Source organism: Diorhabda carinulata, chromosome 1, assembly GCF_026250575.1.
Source record: "Diorhabda carinulata isolate Delta chromosome 1, icDioCari1.1, whole genome shotgun sequence".
Lineage (NCBI taxonomy): Eukaryota > Metazoa > Arthropoda > Insecta > Coleoptera > Chrysomelidae > Diorhabda > Diorhabda carinulata.
The window spans coordinates 3,326,043-3,350,783 of record NC_079460.1 but is presented as its reverse complement, the minus strand read 5'-3'; the positions used below and the strand labels follow the sequence as shown (position 1 = coordinate 3,350,783).

General features: G+C 34.4%; 2 protein-coding genes across 2 annotated transcripts in view; both read left to right on the top strand.

Moving 5' to 3' along the window:
- LOC130896746 (uncharacterized) overlaps positions 1–24,741 on the top strand; it is a 469,987-nt gene that overhangs the window by 358,694 nt on the left and 86,552 nt on the right. The window contains exon 2 of the mRNA XM_057805043.1: positions 11,632–11,846. Coding sequence (XP_057661026.1) covers positions 11,632–11,846 — 215 coding nt within the window. The remainder of the gene's footprint in view (positions 1–11,631; positions 11,847–24,741) is intronic.
- Positions 13,572–15,440, top strand: LOC130896683 (protein I'm not dead yet-like). Its single transcript, XM_057804943.1, has one exon. The coding sequence runs from the start codon at positions 13,606–13,608 to the stop codon at positions 15,292–15,294; it is 1,689 nt and encodes a 562-aa protein (XP_057660926.1). The 5' UTR covers positions 13,572–13,605; the 3' UTR covers positions 15,295–15,440.

The following is a 24,741-nucleotide window of genomic DNA, read 5'->3' as shown; positions in this document are numbered from 1 at the left end:
AATATAAGCAAAATTAACAAAACTACTGCACGAATAACTTAATTCGTGAACAGTTAACTAGATGTTGCTCGAACCTTCTAAGGGGAAGCAGCTTTGCTCTTACAAGCAATATAATTCTGCAACCAGTTAACCTCAAAAGAAAATAAACCAAATATTCAATTTGTTCAAATAAAAATAGTACAACAAATTGGACAAATTATACTGTACTAAATAACTTAATTTCCAGGAACCCAGAGTGTCACTAACAAGTATATACAAAACTACAAAAGAGATATGAAATATAATATGTAAATATTTCTACTCAAAGAAAATTATTTACAAAAGGAAGTTGGTAGTTAACCGGAAGTTTCAGAGAACTGAAATTATTTTAGCTGAAACGGGCATTTCGAAAAACCCATGCAAGCAAATTTTCAGAACACTAGTCCCATATAAATATCGATTCAGCTCGTCGTGAAGGATCCTGTACCTCAAACTTATCGACACCTTCAACTTCGAAGATACAATTCCGTACTTACAAATTTAATATAAAAAATATTTTGATTGTTATTCACTAACAGTCACGAGAATATTTGAGAGAGCAAAAATTAACAGAATTTTCGACAGTCAGACATTGATCCAATCAATAAACACTACTATAAAAAATACGTTCGGGATAGACTGCCCACAATTTAAAAAAAATGATTCATATTGATCCACCCCGTGTGATGGTAGTTATTTCATGCGTAGCTTATAGTAAAACAATACATGTGATACATAACAATCTGGTCCAATAATTTTATGAAAGATACTTTATTATCTTAATGTCTTTCCGTGATCACTTCCATCTTCTAACGACAGACCGGAAGGTGGAATTATGCGAGCTACCGACATGAAGATAAAACAAAAAAAGTAATTAAGTGCCGAAACAAACAGATTAATGAAAATTTTCATTGTCAGATGTCCTCAATCTGTGAAAGAAAAATTAACTTTCAAAAGGGAAAGTTTATACTGCCATCTTTAGGATCGATATGGATAATAAGATTATTAGTGAGACTACGATCTTGTCTGCTTGTAATGTAGGTATCATTAGGTTTAAAGGGAAAGATTAAATTTGCCTCTGGGTTGTTTGCAAAAGAACCCATTGATTTTATTAGGGTTGTATTAGTAAGTCATTTGAGTTACTATATTCAATTTATGATAATGAGATACAGTTAGTTGTAATGAGTTGTTCGTTATAAGAGTTTTGATATAATTTTGTACTCAATTTGGAGATACCATAAGACAAAATGAATTAATTGAGAATTCTACGGAATCATTGTAAATTTATTCAGAAGTTATTGATAATTCCAAATGAGTTTGTATTTTGTACTATTTGGAATTTTTCAAAAGAGACGAAATTCTTTTTGTATTGCTTTTTTCACCATTTATTTGATTTTTTTGGATCTGTTAAAAGCAGTCAAAGAATATTTAGAAGTTGTATGTAATTTCAGAAAAGTTTGGTTAATTTTAATAGTAATAAGAAGTAAACTAACTATCAAAGAGTCTATTTGGATTGAAGAGAGCTCAACACAGATGGCTCCAAATAGACTCCAAATAGACTAAATCGGTCCCAAGAAACTGTCATTCTGTAACACCTGAAGAATTGTGGAAATAAGACTTTTGAATGTTACAGATGTTTCTGTATTGAAACAACAAGGAGAAGTATCTGTGATATTAATGTCCATTAGGATCCAGATGAGTTTAACGGAGAGTATCATTGACAATTGGGCACCAATACTGGCGTAATGGATGGAGAAACGAGATTTTCACAGATGAGTCTCATTATGGACTGTTTTATGACAGTAGACAAGAACGAGAATCCACTGACACCCTTACATTAACTGCCTTTCAAGGAGGTACAATTATGGTCTAGTTAGTAATTTGTTCTAATGATCGTAATGAGTTAATTGTATTGAATAAAAACATGGCAGGGCAAATATGTAGGGACCAAGTGACGGTCAACATACTTCCGCGATTTCATGCTGCTATAAGTCTAAAGTTGATTTTTATCGACGATAATGCGAGATCTAGAAATATAAAATCAGGGTTCTCTTCATCTATTGCTTCCACCCAGATCTCCTGATCTGGCATGCTTGAGATCAATTACAAAAAGTATTAACGACTATAAATAAATTAGAAATCTCCTTCTACAACTTGAGACAGAAATTGCACAAAACGCAATTTGGTTGACATCATGCCAAGAAGATGTGGTACAAAAGGGGGTCATACAATTTGTTAGGTATTCTATTGAATTAGAACAAATTAACAGAACAACAGACGAATTTGTGATATTGAATTTGTCTCTTCTCTTGGGCATGTATAAATTCCACCCAAAAATATTTATTACTACTAAAATAAAAAATAGCATCAAGGTGAATTGATCCTGGGACCTCCTGCATGTGAGTCTCGTATCCTAGCCACTACAATACGGAGACCTTAATAATACGTTTTAGTGCGTAAAGTAAAGTTTTACGCACTCAAAAGTGTGTCTAAAGGACGTAATTCACGCACGGTAGTAGAAAATAGTTATTTATGTAACAAGTGTGAGGTAACCTTTTGTGACAATCACATGCGTCGAAAAAAAGACCAGTAGTGCGTGAAGTGAGTTCAGTTTTTTTTCAGGTATTAACAATACTAATATCAAAGGTGCACTTTGTGCATGAATAAATGCCACCTAAAAATTATTATTACTCATAAGTAGAAAAATGAAGAATGAAACGAACTGACTTGAACCTGGGACCTCCCGCATGAGAACCTCGTACTCTAACCACTGCGCTACGACCTTAAAATTAATTTCTTTCACGCACTAGTGCGTAAAATAAAGTTCTGCGCACTAGAATGTGTGTCTAAAGTACGTACTTTACGTACTGTAGTAGAAAAAATAATTTACGATTCGTTTTCGCCATTCAACTGTTTAGACTATATTTCCTTCCAAGATATACCTTCAAATATTTTTGTTCTCGAATTTAATCAATATACTCAGCTTCTGAATGTTTATAATTAATAAAATTTAATATTTAACACCAATTTCAACTGATTATTGTTTTTATAATAGCTATCGATACATTGAATAGATTTTAAAAGCAATAAATCAATTTAAAATAATAGAAAAACCACTAATGTTATGTATAAATAATAGAAATAGTTTATTCGAGTCAAATATATTGAATATAGTTGTAATATCACAATTTAACGCATTATTTATTGATAGAATGATATTTTACCAGACCATAGACAATAAATCATAAGTTATTCACATAAAATATACACTGAGAAATAGATTTCTCTAAGAATTATTGGAATTGGTCCAGAGCAACGTACGAATTTCTTATGAAGATAGAGCTGTCAGATAGAAATAAAACCTACAAAATAAAAAAATAATACTGACAAAAAATGTATAAATTTGAGGTAGCGCTACGACTAGCAGTGACCTACGATGATACGATAACTTTTGGAATAGAAAACTTACAAACTAGTAGGAGCAGGAGAGGTGAAATGAGAAACTTGTCGAATTATAAAAAATTGTAAGAAAAAATAATGAAGAAGACATTCATGTAAAATCTAAAGGTTTGTTGACGGATCAATGGGTAAATGCGGATCTAGGATATAATAATCATGAATACAACAGAAGTAGAGAAAAGAGTGAAAAATAGACAGTTTTGTAAAGAAAAAGAAAAAAAACTAAATGGCTGCAGTAAACTGATATTATATAATAGATGAATCAACATGACTCCCTTGGCGAGTGACTATAATTGGATGGTTCCAGAAGTACCTGGCATGACCTAGAGATGACGGTAGTTGCTTGAAAGGTGCCCCAATCTATACAGCATATCTTTCGAGTTTAAAGACGCCACGTTGTTTAGTATTTGTTTGGCAGCCATCAATAGTGAACGTTTTAAGTAAATTTGTCAACATCGTTATGTGATACAATACCTTTATTTGAAAGGCATTAGCCCTACCAATATAAAAGCTAAACTAGATTCTACTCTGGGTGAGATGACTTCTTCGTTATCAACAGTAAAATATTGGATAGCAGAGTTTGAATAAGGCCACACGACCTGCGAAGACCAGAATCGCAGTGGTCGACCAATTGAGGTGACGACACCAGAAATGTAGAAGAAAATCCAGAATGCGAAGCTGGATGATTGTCGACTAAAAGTGCGTGAGCTAGCAGATGTAGTAGGCATTTCAAAAAGAGCCGTATATCAAATATTAACTGGAAAATTGGACATGAGTGAGTTGTGCGCAAGATGGGTGTGGCGTAAAAACCATACCATCTACAGACAAGGTCATGGCATCGGTTTTTTAGGATGCGCGTGAAATAATTGTCATTGACTCTCTTGTGAAAGGAAAAACTATGAGTAGAGTATATGCGAGCTTATTACAACTTTTTAAGCGAAGAAATCAAGCAAAAACGGCCGCACTTATCTAAGAAGTGAATGATGTATCATCAAGACAATGCACATCGATTGCAATGGCCAATATTAATGAATTAGAGTTTGAATTGCTATCCTATGCAACCTATTCGCCAGATTTAGCCCCCTAGGATTATTTTCTGGAAAAATGGCTCGGTGGTCAAAGGTTTTCCAACAATGAAGAGGTAATGGCTATTTTGAGGAGCTTAAAGATTCTTATTATAAAAAGAGTCACGAACTAAACATCTCTGGGAAAAGTATATGGAGCCCAAATTATTGTGTTTTCTTTATTGAGCCAGGCACCTCTGCGACCATCCTCCTATGTAGTAGTAGTCAGGATCATGCGGCAAGGATAAATGACCAATTGTTTACAAGAAGCTTATTTTAATACTAGACACAAAAAGATGAGATACCACATTTAAATGATTGAAAAAATTGAGAAATCCCCATTTTTCCACAAATAATTCACAACTAAGAACCGATTTGAATAACCGTCGATTACAAAGTCTCTGTACATCATAAGAAAAAGTGAAAACTATACTAAAAGCTCACAATATTGTTACAGAAATAGCAAAAACACAAAAACTTGTACTGTGTTGTTTTGACCAATAGGTATGAATATTTTGAAAATCATTGGATATTGTTTTGTATTATAGTTATTATTAACACGTTCACATTAACATTTATTTGTAAGAAAATTTTTTACATAGCTTTAACAACAGAACTTATTATATATCTCTTTTCTTCCATTCGCTCAGTAGTCGGTTGGTCGGACAGCGTTGCCAGTTTTCATGAGTTTTGAATTAATTCTGGCGTGAACATACTCCCCGCGTTGAAAGCATAAGGATGGCTTTCAAAGGTCAACTGGAAGGGGGCAGATTTTTTGAAAGCTTCTTTTGATGATTTCTCCAGAGGGAGTTCTTATAGAAGCGACCCTCGCGATACCGTCAGGGCCTCTATGGAGCTTGCTGATTCTACCTAATAACCACTGAGTGGGCATAGTGTTCTCGCCTTTCACTAAAACGAGAGAATCTTCTACTAGATGGCCTTGGTTGGACTTCCATTTGGTGCGTCTTTGGAGCTCCGCAATGTACTCAGATTTCCATCTGTTCCAGAAGTGCTGTGCTAATTGTTGTACGAGCTGAAATCTGGAAAGTCGATTCATTTTTATGTCGGTGACATCTTGATCAGGTGCTGCAATTATTGGTCTTCCAATCAAGAAGTGAGCTGGGGTAAGAGGTCCAAAATCGTTGGGATCAGAGCTCAGTGGGCATAAAGGACGCGAATTCAAAATCGCCTCGATTTGTGCGAGAACTGTGGCAAATTCTTCAAATGATAAATGAACTTGGGTCAAAACGCGCCTTAAATGGTGCTTTACGCTTTTGACAGCTGCTTCCCACAAACCTCCGAAATGAGGAGAGTAGGGTGGTATAAACCTCCACTCTATATTCTGAGAGCTACATTTCTCGATTATAGTGTTGCTGCCATGTTTTAGAAAATCCTTTAGCTCTCGCTGTGCCCCGACGAAGCTTGTTCCATTGTCGGACAATATTTTTGATGGTTTGCCTCGTCTAGAGACAAAACGATATAGCGCTTGAATAAATGATTCTGAAGAAAGGCTAGAAATCAATTCCAAATGGACTGCTTTAGTTGATAAACAAATAAATACGCCAATATAACATTTACTTAAACGACAACCTCTACCTTTCTTATCGTTAATCATAAATGGCCCCGCGTAATCAACTCCCACTATTGAAAATGCACTAGAAGGATTAGTTCTATCGCGCGGTAAGTTGGCCATAATTGGCTGTATGGTTTTAGCATTGAATTTGAAGCATTTCACACAATTCTTAACAGTCTTTCGTGCAAGATTTCTACCGGATATAACCCAGTAATTTTCTCTTATAGTGCTTAAGAGCAGCTGAGGGCCGCCATGCAATAGGCGTTCATGTTCTTGTAAAAATAGTAGCTTTGAAAAATGATGCTTTGAATTGATCAAAATTGGATGCCTTTTGTCAAAGGAGTAATTTGAATGTTTTAGTCGCCCTCCTACGCGTAGCAAACCATCGGGTTCTAGAAAGGGACTAAGACTTAATAGATTACTATGGGAGCTCAAAGGCTTGTTATTTTTCAATGTTTCAATTTCGGTAGAATACGATTGAGATTGACAAATTCGAATGAGACATTTTAGAGAATCACTTAACTCCTGTACTGTAAGAGAACCGCCTCTTCTGCGATTTCTCTGAAGACAATTATCCTTAAATCGTAAAATGTATGCCATTGTTCGTTGCATTCTTGAGAAATTTGAGAAACGTTCAAAGGGAAAACTCAGAGTAGGGGGCGCAACATTGGTCAGAAGACTGGATTTAAGTTCAGGTAAATCATGAACCACCTCCAGCTTGTCATTGGGCCAAAAACTTGGGTCCTTAGCTAGCCAAGTAGGGCCGCGCCACCACAAATCAGAGTTTAAAATTTGACTAGGATATATTCCCCTTGAAGCAATATCTGCTGGATTATCGTGGGTGGGGATGTGCCTCCAATCGGCGTGTTTAGTGAGAGACTGAATTTCTGCCACTCTATGGGCCGTGAATGTTTTTAGCAGATTCGGGCTTGTGCGTACCCAAGCTAGAGTTATAGTTGAGTCCGACCAAAGTGTGAAAGATTTGAATTGAATTTTCAAAGCAGTTTTAGCTTTATCTGTTAGGCGGGCTAGAAGCAATGCTGCGCATAATTCCAACCGCGGGATTGGTATTGTTTTTATAGGTGCCACCTTTGCCTTGGCGCATAACAGGGATACATGAACCTTTTGATCGGAATCAATACTTCTCAAATAAACACAGGCTCCGTAAGCCTTTTCCGAAGCGTCAGCGAAACCATGCAGTTGTAATTCAACAGCATTCTTGCAAATAGCTTGTCTGTTTAACTCAAGATCGTTCAAAATAAGAAGCTCCTTCTCCAACCTTACCCAATTTTCAGATATAGCTTTTGGAATAGCGTCATCCCAAGCTAATTTATTTTCCCATAATTTTTGCATTATCATTTTTGCGATAATAGTACATGGGCTTAGTAAACCAAGGATGTCGAATATTTTTGATATAGTAGATAAAATTGTGCGTTTTGTGACCTTTGTACCTATAGGATTGGTATGAATTTTATATTGAAGCTTATCGTTATTGCAAACCCATATCAAGCCTAATGTTTTTGTTTTGCCATCATGCGCAAATTCTAGTATATCGGATTTTAAATCATTTGAACTTATATTTTTGAGCGCGTTGGTGTCGTTAGAGCACCATTTTCGGAGTGCGAAACATCCCGATTTAAGAGTGTCACTTATCGCTTTACATATGTATTGCGCATGCTCAAGTGTAGGTGCACCTGTTAACAGGTCATCTACATAAAAGTCGTGCTTAATGATTTCGGCTATTTCCGGGTTCATTTCTTGAATATCCTCAGCGAGTTTAGCTAAACAGCGTATTGCAAGATAACTGGCAGAGGCTTGCCCGTATGTAACGGTATTTAGCTGGTAGACTTCCAGGTTATCACTCGGATTTTCGCGCCATACAATTTTTTGCAAATGCCTTTGCTCGGGCGTTATTGAAATTTGCCGGTACATTTTAACTATGTCTGCCGAAACTACATAGTTATATTTCCTAAACCTTAAGACTATTGATAGTAAATCGTCTTGTAAAACGGGTCCAATGACTTGAATATTGTTGAAGGATAGACCGTTGCTAGAGGGCGCTGATGCATCGAAAACTACCCGTAGTTTTGTGGTCAAACTCTCTTCTCTCAAAACTCCGTGATGCGGCATGAAATATTCGAAGCTTGAATCATTGCCGTTACAAATTGTCATATGGCCTAGCTCTTTATACTCGTTCATAAATTGTATATATCTGCTGTGCAGCATTGGATCTCTCCTGAATTTTCGTTCTAATGCATAGAAACGTTTTTCGGCTTGAGCTTTCGACTCACCTAAACTAGAAGGTTGTTGCTTCAAAGGTATAGTGACTGTAAAACGTCCGTTCGCGTCTCTGGTAGTAGTTTTGATGAAATTGTCCTCGCAAAATTGTTCATCTGGAGAAAGTTGTCGCGTGCTAGATATTTCCTCGATTTCCCAAAATTTGGCTATTGAATTTAATAATTCCTGGTTTATACTTAAATTACAAGAAGCCTTTTCAACGTTGTTAGTACTTATTTGCCCAGATACAACCCAACCTAGCACTGTATCAATTAATAGCGGCATATTTTTTCCTAACGAAATTTTGTTATTGCTTAAGATTGTCCAAAATAGGTCCGCGCCAATGAGCATGTCTACTGGTCCGGGAATATTGAATTGTGGATCAGCTAGCTTTAGATCACCTGGAATCGCCCAAGATTGCGTGTTGATTCGACAACACGGCATCACACTTGTAATCTCTTTTAGAATATAACAATTGCCATGCGCTTTAAAATTGGTATGTATAGATTTAAATGAAACCTTACACCTTTTACTGACCTTTGAAATATTGTTTGAAATTCCGAAAATTGAAAGATCTGTTTTATGTGTCGCAATATTCAAACGCTTTTGCAAATCCTCCGTTATGAAGGAAGTTTGAGAACCACAATCTAATAACGCTCTTGCTTTGTGAAAATTATTGAAATTGTCTGAAATGAGTAAACAGGCGGTAGATAATAGCACCTGCCCCGCCGCTGGTACCACTACGCCACTGCTTAGTGCTGCGGAACTTGAGCTCGCGTTGTCCGCTATCTCGAGTTTTTCATGCAAAATTGTATTGTGCCAAGCTTTACACACTTTGCAAGGCCCTAATTTACACTGTTTGACAGAGTGACCCGAACGCAAACAGTTATGGCAAAGATTTGATTTTTTGACAAAATCTTTTTTTTGTGTTATTGTTAATCCGAGAAACTCTGCACAACGATATATTGAATGCTCTTTCTTGCAATAGGAGCATGTATATGTACTTGAGGTCAATGACCTTACTCTACTTTGTTTATTGAATTTATTTTCCTCATTACTAAATTTTGAATCTGATTTATTTAAACTGAGACTGTTCTTTGATTCTAACATATTAAGAAAATTGGAACGTTTTTGTAAAAATTGTAGGAATTTATCTAACTTTGGCAATTCTTCCTGATCTCTATTTTCCCTTTCCCATTCAAGGTTTGAGCTAGTATCTAATTTATTAGTAATCCAAAAAATTAGTAGAGGATCCCAATTAGTTATATTTTGCCCCAATTGTTCAATAGATCCCAAATGTTTGTGAATATCGTCAGCTAAATTTTGTAGTTTTTCAGCTGTCGGTTTTTGTATATTTTCTAATGAAAAAATAGCTCTAATATGTTCATATATTAATTTTTTAGTATTGTCAAATCTTTTTGAAATTGTGGCCCATGCCACTTCATAATTGTCGGCCGTATATTTGATTTTGGAAATGGACGCCGCTGCTGTTCCTCCTAGTGCACTTCGCAAGTAATAAAATTTTTGAATATTATCTAATTTTTTACTATCATGAATAAGGCATTTATATGTGTCCCTGAATTCTAACCAATCTTCAAAGTTTCCACTGAATTTAGGAAGTGATATATCCGGAAGCTTTATACCCTCGTTTTTACAACAAGCTTTGTCTGAAATCACGCTAAGATTTGTATCATTATCGTGATTATTGTAGCTTTGTAAAATGTTTTTAGCAACAGCGATTGCATCATAATATGAATTTTCAAATCTCTCTCGTTCGATTAATTGCTCATCTAAATTTATATCATCCTGTAACTCTATTTCTAATTGATATGATTTGAATTCGTCAAGATAATTTTCGGCATCACGTAACCTATCTTTTAATTTTGTAACTTCTGTTTGGCTTAAATTAGATATAGTTGCAAATTCATTTACCGCTTTTGTGAAAATAGTTAACTGAGCTTTAATTACACCTCTTTTCTTTATTAGTTTGCCAAGTTCTGCCATTTTATATTGTCAAATTGTTCAAGCACAAACAGAGAAGCTTTGAAATCGCAAATGGAAAGAAAAATTCGGAAATAAATAATTTGGAACAAACTCACTCTGATTTCGGTCGAACTGCCTGATTCTTGCAATTGAACTAGTCGGCCAGTTGAGTTGATGTCTGGTCGCCGTGATATTGTATCGACTACTTGTTTGGTCGATCACTCGTTGATAGTTGCTTGCAGCACGTGGTAAATTGTTTTTGGGTTATAGTTGTTAATAATATATTGTTTATTGCGAATTTTCACTGGTTTTGTTTATAATCCGCTCGTAAGGACCATGTTTTGTATTATAGTTATTATTAACACGTTCACATTAACATTTATTTGTAAGAAAATTTTTTACATAGCTTTAACAACAGAACTTATTATATATCTCTTTTCTTCCATTCGCTCAGTAGTCGGTTGGTCGGACAGCGTTGCCAGTTTTCATGAGTTTTGAATTAATTCTGGCGTGAACAGATATGATTTGTATATGTTAAGCATACTAACACACTTTTTACACTACCACCTCACCCACACTCACTGTCTGACGCTCATATCGATAACAAAGTTATCGTCTTCAGAGACTTTACCATCAGTCTGTACGTATGTAGAAGGCAAAAGACTGGAAGGTGTTAGAGGTATGACTACCTGATACAAGTGTTAACTGCTCCACTAATACTGTGGAACTAAGAGCTAGAATCGCATTGTTTATAAGAAGCAAGAAGCTTCTTTGGACCTGTGACCTGGAGCTCAAATCGCAGATGCTCGAGTGCTTTGTATTCCCAGTCCTTTTATACGGTGTATCAGCTTCGACAAAATAAAAGGAGAAAAATAGTTCAACGTCACGTTATCTGACCTGACCGTAGCTTATAGAGTCAAAGTAGCTATAATTCAAGTGAACCACGTACCTCCGAAACGGAAATGGTACATAGAAACGAAGAGTATTCATCCTGGTCATATGAGTTAGCTTCCTAGCTCGCAATTTTTGAACATTATTCAGAATTTGGTGCGGCAGTTGAAGTGGAAAATATGTGTTTCTACAAAGTAGAAAATTAACAATATGGGTGGTATTTCTCTTTTTTAAACTAACAAAACAGATGGGGGAATTATAAAGAAATTGATTGAAATGATTTTGGTATTGATCCATATACTGTCACTAACTCTTTTTTATTCTTATATATGGAAATTATTCATCTTATTTCCCCATTTTTTTCAGGGATACACAGTAGCAATAGCTTAAAAGGGATGCGGCTGAACGTTCCCCGTGCTGTACGAGTGGGTCATTCAGTAACTCTTGGTTGTGAATACGACTTGGAAGGCTCTCCACTTTATTCAGTGAAGTGGTATAGAAACAATGGAGAGTTTTATAGATACGTACCAAAAGAAGAACCACCAACCAGGGTATTTCCTTTACCAGGACTACATGTGGACGTGAGTAATGCTTTTTTCTAATTGGAATAATATTTTTAAAACATTGAGAAAAACGTGTGGATCAAAATATTTCAGTACAGTCTCATTTATCATCAATAATATCGCTAAATTAACTATATGCATAGAAAATTGAAATATTATATCACGTACTTTTCTTCATTATTAAGCTGAAAATTTTACACTTTTTCTATACTTTTACCACCTTTCCGGAAGCTTCCCGATGCCTTTTCCATCAAAATTCCTTGGCTTGTAACGTAGCTATTCGCGCATTGTATCCCCGCTTTGCTTTCGAATCGTAGTTCGCCAAGTGTCTTTTCCAATGAAGCATTTCCCATTTCCCAGCCCAATTTATTCAACGTTACTATCGTAAGACCAGTTGTATGCGGTCTGGTGTGGTTTTACAGCAATATCGCACTAGGATTGGGAAAAAGCGTCGTTTTGATATGTAGACAGTTTTTATCGTGCTTACAGTTAGTTTTTTAGTGAGAAAATCAACTGAAAGTACTCCTTTAAAGTCTCAAAACACGGTTCACAACACCTTCTTTACTCCATAGACGCGTGCTTACTCTCCGGAATATAATGGTGTACCAAAATCTCGTCTGTGGTGTGCACTAAATTTTTATTCTACAGGAGACGCGTGCAAACTTCTCAGCGTGTGAGCTTCAGCTCAAAATTGAGCAGTCCTGGTACCAAACTGGCTGAAATTTTGCTGTAACCGAGCCGTTCAGGAATTATTTGCTCAATTCCTCTTTACACTGATACCCAGTTCTCCATCCATATCGCCTACAGTACTGCGTCGGTCTCCCAAAATAAGATTTTTAGCAACGCTGACGTTTTCATCGGTTACATTTGTTCTTGCGTGACAAATTTGCAACCATGTCTCGGCGTCTTTGGAAAAAGAACACCAGTAATACACTTGAATCTTGGATTTTCGCGGACCTTCTTTGTTAATAGATCCGTGGGCTCGTTTTATTATAGAAAAAATCTTAATAAACAAGCTTTATTTTCGGTAAAGTTGTCAAAACGCTTTGTGAAACTGTTGCTACGTAGATCAAACCATAATCTAGTAAGATCACATTTAAAATAAATTTTAATACGTTAAATTCCATTCAAAAATGCTTACAATACCATAAAATTACTATTTCAATGGAAATAGTTGTACATAACAATCTATTCGATTCGATGATTCGTTAAAACTCCGTGTTATTTTTTTAGAGCTTTGAAGTCACCTTAAGAATTTGATTGATCATTTTAATTGTATACACCAACTGTCAAATGATGACATTTTTAGGTTAGAATATAACATTATAGCTAAAAATATTGGCGGCCTATCTCAACTTCATTGATATATTATTTAAACAATTTCGCCTCTACAAATTTAACAGATAAAATCAATTTCGAATTCACGAAATGTTCAATGATGCCATTAGTCGATGAAAAAAACCATTTTTAGGTTAGAATATGAAATGACTGCTGAAATTATCGGCACTCTCTCAAAAGTTTTATAGGTAAAATCATTCTTTTTACAATTCATTCATTCATTTACAACTTTACAAGTATTATTCTACTTTCTTTGATTATCAGAAGGGACCAATATCTATATTATCTTCTTGTTAATAAATTTTCAGTTAGGCTGGCTGAATACTATCAAGATTCAGACTAAAAAGAAGGAATATTTGTGATAATAAACAACTAATGTAACTGTCAAGTTTGATAATATATTCCTTATTTTTGTTCACTTCGGCCAATATTTATCAAGATGTTACTTTTATTTGAGTTTTGTAAGATTTATTGGAAATCTCTGGTAACATTTATTTGGCCTTTGATGATACTTCCAATTTTGGTGTTGAACAATTCTCCTGCCTTCAGATGTATCTATGTGGTGCTGATTATGTGTGTATATTGGATCACTGAATGTATTCCACCACCTCTAACATCATTATTGCCCATGGTGCTGTTTCCATTGATGGGGATCTTGAGTTCCGATAGAGTCGCCGCTAACTACATGAATGATACCAACATGATGTTGATAGGAAGTATAGTTATTGCCATCGCTATGGAAGAAACCAAGCTACACATGAGAATCGCGTTGAATATCATTAACGTAGTGGGATGCAGTATAAAGAGACTTCATATCGGATTGTGTTTAGTGACAATGTTCATTTCCATGTGGATTGCAAATACAGCTGCGACTGCTCTGATGTTACCAGTAGTAGAAGGTACATTGCAAGCTTTACAACTTCAAGGTTTGATATCAATGTGGGAAATTGACGAACAGCTTCCATCTCCCAGTCCCAAGCCAGCAGGTACAGCAACAGCTCCAACAGAACTATCGGAAGACCGAAGACCATCAAATATAACGATGTGTTATTATATTTCAATAGCCTACGCTTCACTAATAGGAGGAACTGGTTGTATTATTGGATCAGGTGCGAATTTAGCTTATAAAGGACTGTACGAGACAAGATTTCCACATAGCCCTGGAGTAGAATTTGCTAAATGGATGATGCTTAACCTTCCTCTAATGTTGATAACCATTTTATTCTCTATATTATGGATACAAATTTGGTATTTGGGATTATTCAGACCTTATTCGAAAGCAGCTAAAGATATTAATTTGGGTGCAGACTCTGAATCCGCAGCCAAAGAAATAATATCCACGCAACTGAATCAATTAGGACCCATTAGATTTGAGGAAATTGTTGTTGCTTTTTGCTTCGTTTTAGCTGTGATTCTATGGTTTTTCAGAAGACCTGGTTTCATACCCGGGTGGCCACATTTGTTCACTGAGCTGAAAGTTGGAGATGCTGTTGTAGCTATCTTTATATTATTTTTATTCATTCTAATGCCCAATTTCCCAGACTTTATATACCTTAGAAGTTCAGACGAAGCTAAAAGGCCTACATCAAATTCACCAAGTATCGTTTCCTGGAAAGTTATTGAACGCAAGATGCATTGGGGATTACTTTTTGTCCTTGGAGGAGGTTTTGCTATGGCAGAAGGTGCTAAAACGAGCGGAATGACCAAACTGATAGCTGAATCTCTGAAATCTTTTCTGGAAAATGACAAAATAATTGTTATGATAGTTTGTTGCGGAATGGCGGTCATAATCACACAGTTTCTTTCAAGTAACGTAGCTTGCGTTACTATCGTGACACCAGTAGTGCTGGACATGTCGGTAGTCGCTGGATTACATCCTATGTACTTAGGTATGAGTGTCGCCCTTGCTAGCTGTTACTCCTTTCTGCTGCCAGTATCTACTCCACCGAATGCTCTGATCGCGGGACCTTCCAGGATAAAAGGAATCGAAATGGCCAAGGTGGGATTAGGGCAATTGATCCTAACTCTTGCAGTTCTTCTGATTGTTTACCCCTTCTATGCACCCTTAGTTTGGGATATGGATATTCTACCTGACTGGGTTGAAACGGATAAAGAAGAAAAGCCATAATTTGTAATATTGGTCAATTATATGGAATATCTAAATTTTATGTGGATGATGATACTTTATCGATTTTTTGTAATGAAATAAATATTAATTATACAAAATTTATTGTATATAGAAAATGTTTATTGTCATATTTAGATGTAATAAACATTTCTGCATTAATGAGTTTTATTTCTTTCCTAACCTCAATCATCGTAAATTCTTATGCCTACTTCCCATTGAAAAAGACGAATGGAAAAGTAGATATTGGTTTTGAAGAAAATTTCTACAGGGTGAATTAGTAATCAGTTTCTTGTGGTAATAATCAATTAGATTGGAGCACATATATATATATATATATATATATATATATATATATATAAATTAATTAATTATATATCAAAAGAAGATAAAATAAACGTTCAATGCTTTCATCCGGAATTCGAGTTATTAGTCGAAAAAAATATGTTTATATAGTTCGTATTCTTCTTGGCAATTTCTTAGTCCCTTAAGAACGTTTGAGGGTAAAAGCGAAAATTTCATTAGTCACTTACCCAAAATAATAGCAAACAAATTATTAAGTGGCGTAAACAAGCTCTGCTAACTTGAATGAAACAACACTGGCAACATTTTCATGAAATTTCCAATTTCCAGAAAGCTGTAATTGAAATTGTTTGTCGATCTATAAGGACTCGAAAATTATTTTCAATTAGTATTGATCATATTACCAATTTTAGTTTGCGTCAAGTTTATTGAAAGTACACTCAGTGACTGGAAATAGAAGCAATAATTTATCGACATCAAGAATGAAATTCCAAGGAATATACATGTGCACATCGATAAATTGTTTTTGTTACCTTATTCCAAGCAATTTCGACTCCATGGATTCACTACCCAGAGTCTAAGGAGAGTGGTGAAAATTGGACAATATCCTTCACACTATACGAGGTGGGATTATAAAATAATGACATTGTTGTATAACTATTCAATGTCCCCTTCGATATACAGGGTGTCCCACGACGAGTTAAAAGTACCTCTATATGTGGCAAAATACTTATAGTAGAATAATGAAATTTCCTACGTTTTCGGATACGATTTTTTCAACTAAAATATTTTAAAAGATGACCGATTTCCGGTAGAACCGGTAGAACCGGAAATCGGCTAACTTGAAAATATCTTAGTTACCTAACTAGTTACCTAGTATACCTAACCTAACCCTTCTTTCTCAGCCTCAATAGTCTAAAATCTTGTTTCTTATTTTAATACAGATTTGATTCTTATTACGTTATTACATTTTCTAACACGTTTGAGTCATTTTTTAATCGCATTTAAAGTGTCAATACAAATATTTTTGTGAGTTTCTTGTTATTCGAATGTGACGATTTACTATCAAGATTGAGATTAATTAGAGCATTGGTTTATATATGATGACACACCAGCTCATTTTAGTGTCAATGTAAGAGATTTTCAAACCGCCAATAGGCGAATGAGTTGATCAGACGAGGAAATAATCCCTTACCGGACCTCAAAAAATGATTACTTTCTTTGGGGGTATTAAAAGAGTCTGTTTATTTTTCTTCAGTTGATTTCCGAGAAGAATTATCACAGACAAATAAAATTTAATGAAAAACGATCATTAACTACTGTCCATAGTCGACTTCAATTTACATCATTTTGTGTCTAAGAGAAAATGATGATAATTTTCAGCATTTTCTTCAAATTATAAATATTCATGTTCTTTTTACATTGCTACTAATATTTTATATTTATTATAAGAAATAAATCAAGTGACTTGAGTTATACTTACACGGCTGTTTATTATAAAAAACTATTAGATAAATTGTGAGTTAAGCTCACAACAAGTTGTAAAAAAGAGAACTTATAAGTAACATAAATTGACAGTTTTGTTTAAAACCGAAATGAATCATTAAATCTTATTCTCCCCTTTACAGTCGTAAAGGTGTCCTCGGAACAGAAACAAAAGAAAATTAAAGCAAAAGGACGACGCGGATTCAGCTCCTTTGGAGAATTCATTATTAATCACGATTCTCTCCGCTACCGTTACTTTTTCTCATAATTAAAATTTAATTTTCTTCATTCGTTCGACCACGCAGTTTTATCTCGGAAAAGTTAATAATTTGAGTATTATTGAAATTGTAGAGAGCTACATTAAATCTCAATAGATTACAATAATTTTTATTTATTCAGAAAAAATTACATAGAAAGTCTTATAATATTAATTTCCCCGGCTGGAGACTCTTCCTCAGGAAATGGTATTCGGCTTCAGTTATAGTACATATATAAGGTAAACAATACATAGAGGAGAGTACCCAAAACCAAATTGAACGATGTTAACATTTAATAAAAAAAGGCGGAAAAGCTGGAAACACCTTATGAATTGAATAAAAATTGAACAGTCTAAGACTATTCCTGGATACGATTATCCAAATTAATATTTATTGCTAAGAAATTTATGTGAAAAAATGCAGTTGGCTTTTCAACAATAAATCAATTTGGAAGCTAGAGATTTGTTCAAAAAAGCATTTTGTATATATTTTGTATAATAGACGATTCTGCTTTTTTTGTATTAGCTACATTTTCTAGCTTAATAATTTTGCTACTAAAATGAAAACTTTTTAAGTTATTCATGAAAAACGATGAAAAAATATGAGGTTTTTCAATGAAAAATTAGCAGTTTCAATTGTTAATAACTCTAAAACTACCAACTTTATCAAAGTTGCTTAGAATTAGTCAATTTATCCATCTACGAGATTATTTTGAGGAAATAAGTTTTTATCACCAAGCAGGGACAGCTTCCACTCCCAGAGCAAAAGCGTCCTTCGGCATAGGGTAGATTTTGAAGGAGATTATAAATACAACTTTCATACCAATTTTCAAAAAAAATCACCCTTGATTATCAAAATTCCATGGGAAATTGGCTGGTACCTGGCCTAAAAAGATAAAATGATCCCATGGTGCGGATCTGATAGAAGTGAATTACAAGTAGTATTAAAAAAAGCTGGTACGTGGTTATCAGCTTGAGTTTAAAAGTCAACGAACAACAATGCAACATGGAAAGTACTGTATCGTAGATCATTTTTATTCCAGTACTACACGGTTTTTAGAGTATATTAGCATAATTCATAGAGTATGGTGAAAACCCACTCATATGAAACTGGATTTTTTTGACATTTATAGTAATTATATGGTTTCCCTGAAAAAAGTTTTAAAATAATTTTTTTCACTTTTAGACTTTCCAGAATCATCATATCCAATCAATTTTCAATCAACAACTATAACCTTAACTTTTTTCGGTATCTTATTCTGTCAAAATATTCAATAAAACCAGAAAATGGATTATTTTTTGCAGTTAATTTTCGTCGGTTGTTCTTTATCGGACTAATGTTATTTTCGAAGAAATCCGCTCTGTCATTCGGCTTTGTGTTGTTTTTGCGGTATTGGTTATTAGTGCATTGTGAACTCGGAAGTTATAGAGAGGGATGACAAATTGAAGCTCCAGCTGGAGAGTGCCAACACACCAGTTAGTTAAGAAAACAATAGTGCCCGGAATCCTTTCAAAAAATAATAATTAATATTCACGAATCGATTAAATGTTTAGTCACGAATTTGATTTAAAATAAAATAGAGCCCGGCTCAATTAATAAAGGTAACAAGAATTATATTTCATGTACATACTTCACAATAGCTGCTCGTTCCACGTAATTCCAAATTGTCTCCATTATTTCCTTTCCTAACTGGGAAGCTGATGAATTGTAGTCTTTGTTTTTAGCTCTAATACCTTCAGAACATCTTCCCATATTTTTTATAATGTTTTGTCTTCCATTCTCTGTTGTTTATTGTTCCAAAATAGTTTTGTCTTCTCATGTAATATACCAGCTGAGATACTGTAAATAAATGCTTACTTTGCATCAATTTCAACTAGTATGTCTCATATGGCTTGTCAGTCTGCTACGTTCAGAAATATTACATCGTGGATCACGAATCCAGGACATAAAGTTTTGTTTGTAGTTAAAAATAAAAATAAAAATATTTGATGACTATCTAAATGTGATTTGAGAGTTTCTCAACTAGAATTGAGTCAGTAATGGATAATGAACAGTCAGGATATTCTTCTTGTTTATCCAAATAGGGGATGGATTATTAGAAATACTTCCTTTTCCTTATGATATAGCACCGTAATGACGGTCTTACATGCAGGTCTTGGAACCAAGCCCAATTATATATACAAAGGCAGCACTGACATGAATATGTCAAATACGACAGTACTATCATGAAGTTTTACATTTTTGATGGTGACTCAGATCGTGTTGTCCATGTGTACCATGTTTACAAATTTACGGAAAACGTGTCCACCATTGTTGGCTGCGAAATAAGTACTTAACAACATGCAATCTTCAAACTTGAAACATATGCTGAATACAGTGGAATGTTTCAAGCAACTACCGCCATCTCTAAGTCAAGCCAGGTACTTTTGAGATTATCCTTGTAAATATTTGAATAATTTATCTAATTCCGTACAAAGTAAAAGTATTCATAAATAAGATATTGGAGTGATAGAGATTTGCTACAAAAATGGCAATTGGGTCTCAAAATAAAAAAGCAAAACCAATTTTTATATTTTACTTCAAAGCAACTGATATGTTTCAACTGACATTTCTTTTACATTCTCTAATTCATCTCTTCTATACAAAGAAAGCGATTTGTGATAAATATGTAACAAAAATTGTTATAATAAAAGTCTAGATAATCTGAGGTGAATTCGAACGTGTCAAAGAAAGACAAGGAGTAGTTTTAGGCGTAGACACGTTCTGTGGCAACGAAGTTGATCGTATTCAAGCGGAGACAGTAGAAAATTTCAGGTCCTGAATAATAATGATTATTAATTAGAAAGCTTTCGCTGTTTAATCACTCCCAAAAAGCCATGCTAAAAAGAAATTAATTTTCTTTATCCGCCCAGTTGGTTGTTTTCACCTTTTAATTGACGAATTATTTTTTGGATGCTCTTGCGCCTATGCAATGGCGGAGCAATATACGATAACTTTGTAATAAAATATCCTCAACATAAATAAATTATTTACAGAGGGAATATTTTGATATAAACTGTGAGATATTCAATTTAATTGTCTGTTTTGATTATTGTTCATGTTTTTCTTGATTGCTTTTCAACTCTAGATCATATTTTTGTCCCGATGTTCTCGATTGATCAAGATATATTCCTCTCGATCCCTCACAGAATCTTATTTTGATTTTGCCCATTTTCTGAAATTTTCTCTTCATGAAATCTTATTTTTTTTAAACAATTATTAGGCCAAATGATTAGAATGTAGCAAATGCTTTTAATATATTGCACATTATTCTAAACTGAGTCTGTCTTGATTAAATTCAATGAAAGTTTTTGAGTAATAGTTATCGCTGTAAGCTCATATGAGGAAAGTTTTCAAGAGATTTTTGTTCCCAATCTTGTTTGAAGAAATTTTTATTACATATTAAAATAAGATACTTATGTATAAAAACATCCTAAAACCAATATGGATACTGCAATCTTTTCAATCTAAAATACCACACATTACAGATGAATGAAGTTATTCAGACATCAGCGATGAGAAACGAAAACCACAACGAAAACCATCAAAATCCACTAATATCCAAGTTTTAAACTGATCCAATGGAACAGAAAAGATTGAAAAGACAAGACCTCATAGAGTGATCTACGGAAACCCATCAGTGGATGGTGCCCGCCTCAAGTAATTTAGCCAGAAACCATATCATTTAATTATTACTCTGATTGTAAATTTGCAATAAAATTAAAAAAACATTCATCATCAAATGTCCTTTACTATAGAGTATGATAAAATGAATTATAATAAATATGAAAAACCTAAAATAATTGGAGCATAGGTGACACTCGTAGATTTCAGGTTAAATGCTCTATGTCATAATTTTCATTTCAACTCTACCCAAGTAAATGCCTAGATAGGAAAACAGCTCCATGGCTATTCCAAACACTTGAACTTCTAAGGGAGGTACGCTGATGAAATGACAACTTGTTGTCCTTCCAGCGTACGCAGCTCCCAAGGATTTAGGAAGGAGGAGGGTTGTTTAGTGAGGTGAGAGTCCCACACAAATTCACAGCATTGCACCTGCCCATTGTGAGACGGCATTAGCACAAGAAAATCCACGAGGGTTGTTAAAGAAAATCCACAAAGTAGTACTGGACGATCATCGACTGAAAGTGCATTTCAAAAAGTGCGGGAATATCGCAAATAAACTGTTCAAAACCGAAGAAAAACGGGGTCATTTCACAGAAATAGAGCCGAATTTTTTCGCGTTTTAACAGCACCAGCTCCAAAGAAGGCGAAGACTATTCCATCTGCAGGCAAGGTCATGGCGTCGGTTTTTTTGGATACGCGAGAGATAATTTTCACTGAGTATCAACAGCAAGTATTTTGCGAATTTATTGCAACGTTTGAACGAAAAAATTAAATAGAACGGCCGCATTTGGCAAAGAAAAAAGTTCTGTTTTATCAAGATTTAATCCCCTCGAATTATTTTCTGTTCCCAGGCTTAAAAAAATGGTTCGGTGATGAAAGATTTACCACCAATGAAGAGGTAATGTCTACAGGTATATATATATATATTCTGAGGAGCTTGACGATTCTTATTATAAAAAGTGTATCGAACTTATTGAACATCGATGGGGAAGAAATATGGAGCTAAAAGGAGATTACGTTGAAAAATAAATATATTTCTCCAAAAAATTACATAATACTCGTAAAATCATCATTTTAGTGATGACCAGTTGAGTTCATTTTTTCCACGAAGTTTGGTACGCGATGATATGATATCAATTTATCAAGGACCTGTACCTAATTTCCACTTCATGGATGTACATTGTTTTTCAACCGACGTATTGATTTTGAGGTGAAAGTTTCGCTAAAAAATAAACCTCATCCCCATACCAATGTGTTGTCCCTTCTTATTTTCTAATGAAGTTTCTTCGTCACGATTTCTTACTAATAGTATCCGAGGAACTGTATCTGAACTAAAAAATAATATACCAGCAATTAGTCACTTTTTTTGAATTCGTTTCGACGAGTCGATTCGGCAAAAGTTAAGTTATGATGTGAGAGACTAGAATTATTTGGTAGATATTTGATATAATGTAGCTAATAACAAAATTTAAAAAAAATGAGTTATAGAAATGTCAGTTATAGAAAAAGCTATGAAGCCTAGAAAGGTTTTTTTCTTGGTAGGACGTAAATTTTCTTATTTCCATTTCTAGATCTTCTTCAAACGTATTGCGTGCTATTTCTATGTAATTTTCCTAGGTAATGATGCTGGGGATAACTTCGATTACGATAAGGTCATCTGAATAAAGGGAAATAATAATTTTGAGAAAAAATGTATACCAATTTTATGGATATTTGGAAGGAGAAATATAAAATATAATTTCCTATATATGCATTGTACACGTCTATATCTGTAGTTCTAATATATGTCACATAAATTTTTTGATGATGTTGATGACAGGAAAATTCTCCACATATCCAACATACGATCGTATGTCGGTGTCAGCAGCTCCTTTATATCTAGAATATTTAATTTTCCACAAGGGCATGATATATTATTTTTTCTTTTTTCCGTCGGAAATGCCTCAGGTTTTGAAATGAAAAATGGAACTCTAACGTCGTTTCTGAAGTAAATAACAATCGATAAATCAAGCTACCGTTGAAATGTATTGGCATGCACAAATCGCAAACGGTCATGAAACACTTGACAACTCTATTTATTGAATCCTATGGAAAACGCTTCATTTCGTTTGTCGTTCAATTTAATAGAATATCTTGATATGTTTTCAAGCAAAAAGGAATCAGAACTTCCTTTCCAAGACTTCTATATCTTCTCTGTATATTTGTTTAAGACTCTGCGTGTGTTTGTTTAATAGCTGAGCATTTTTCCACAACAAATATCTCTTTGCGCCGAAATGGTTACCCTGTAGGACACTTGCATTATTTGTTGTCGTGTCTACTGTTTATCAAGAATTTCATAGACTAATCACTAGAAAGCTGCGGACGCTGGAAAACAAAATAACGTACAAAATGTTATTTATATGATTTTATGTTATTTTGTTTATTTCTATTTTTAGATATGACTAGAATTGGACTGCAGATACCTTTTCAGTAACTCAAACCGAATACAGATAGAAAAATTGGGTTTTGAACAGGTCGAAATGATAATCATATTATAATGGCTAACGCTCCTAATGGGATCCTATAGTTGAATGCCACTAGCTAGTCGTTTCTTAAATTACTCTTGACAGAATATTATATGTAACGTTTGATAGAGTGATTCTTCTATAGCTACTGCACTGGTGTGAATATAATTATAATTCGTCTTACTTCCCATTCTTTTGGTATCCTTGCCTTGAACCTTATTTTCCTAATTAGTTGGTATATTTTTTTTTGAAGTATGCTTTCTCCATGCTCTATCAATTCTATGCTTAGTTCATCTTTACCTGGTGCCCATGTCTTTATGATTTCCTCAACTTCTTCTATATTGTTATTTCTTTTAATAAGGTTACTTGAACATTTTTCTCCTGATTGATTATACGAGAATATATTGAAAAATTCTTAGCCTACTATAGAACCAAACAAAGTTTCAATGGATACATCTATTACAGCGAACCTGCAACGTCTCTAGACTTTTCAAAAAAAATGTTTCTTCTTGCTCTGCAAAACCAGACCTCCACAGCTTTTATTACCTCCTCGTTGGAAGAAAATTTACGACCTTTTAAACTATTTTTCAGTTGAGGAAAGAGATGATAGTCGGACGGAGCCAAATCTGGTAAATAAGGGGGGTGTTCTAGTAATGCAAACCCTAAATCACGAATTTTTTGCATGGTGATACTTGATGTACCTGTATTTAAAACTAAATAACTTATAATAAGTTGTGTTCGTTGCTATTGTAGCGCAATATTTTGTTTATGCATGGAACTGGTCTAGGCTAACTAGATATAAATACATCCTTGTACAAGCAACATTATACACATTAGACCTATAGCTACACGCATGTGCAGAAATGAATAAGATCCTTTCTTTCGTATTTCTTTCGTCTTTTATTTCAAATGATATGGTGAATCTATACTCATGTCAAATTTGCAATAAAATTTGAATGTATCTACCGTCGAAGATCCCCAGATGCTATTAAGGTTAGAGCTCTTATCTTATGTTAACTGCAGCAATGAAGGATAAACATTTGCCAGCTAAAGAGATATTTGATACTACTTCAAATTGACCTACGCAATTCGATTTAAGAAATGGTAAATTGAGACCTTTGAGATTGTAGCAAGAGAAGTTGTAGATTGTCCTAACGTAAAAAAATATTTGTGCCATATGACCATCAGCAAAACGTGAAAGGAAAGTTTAGTTGCTACAAAAAGACTTTTTCATG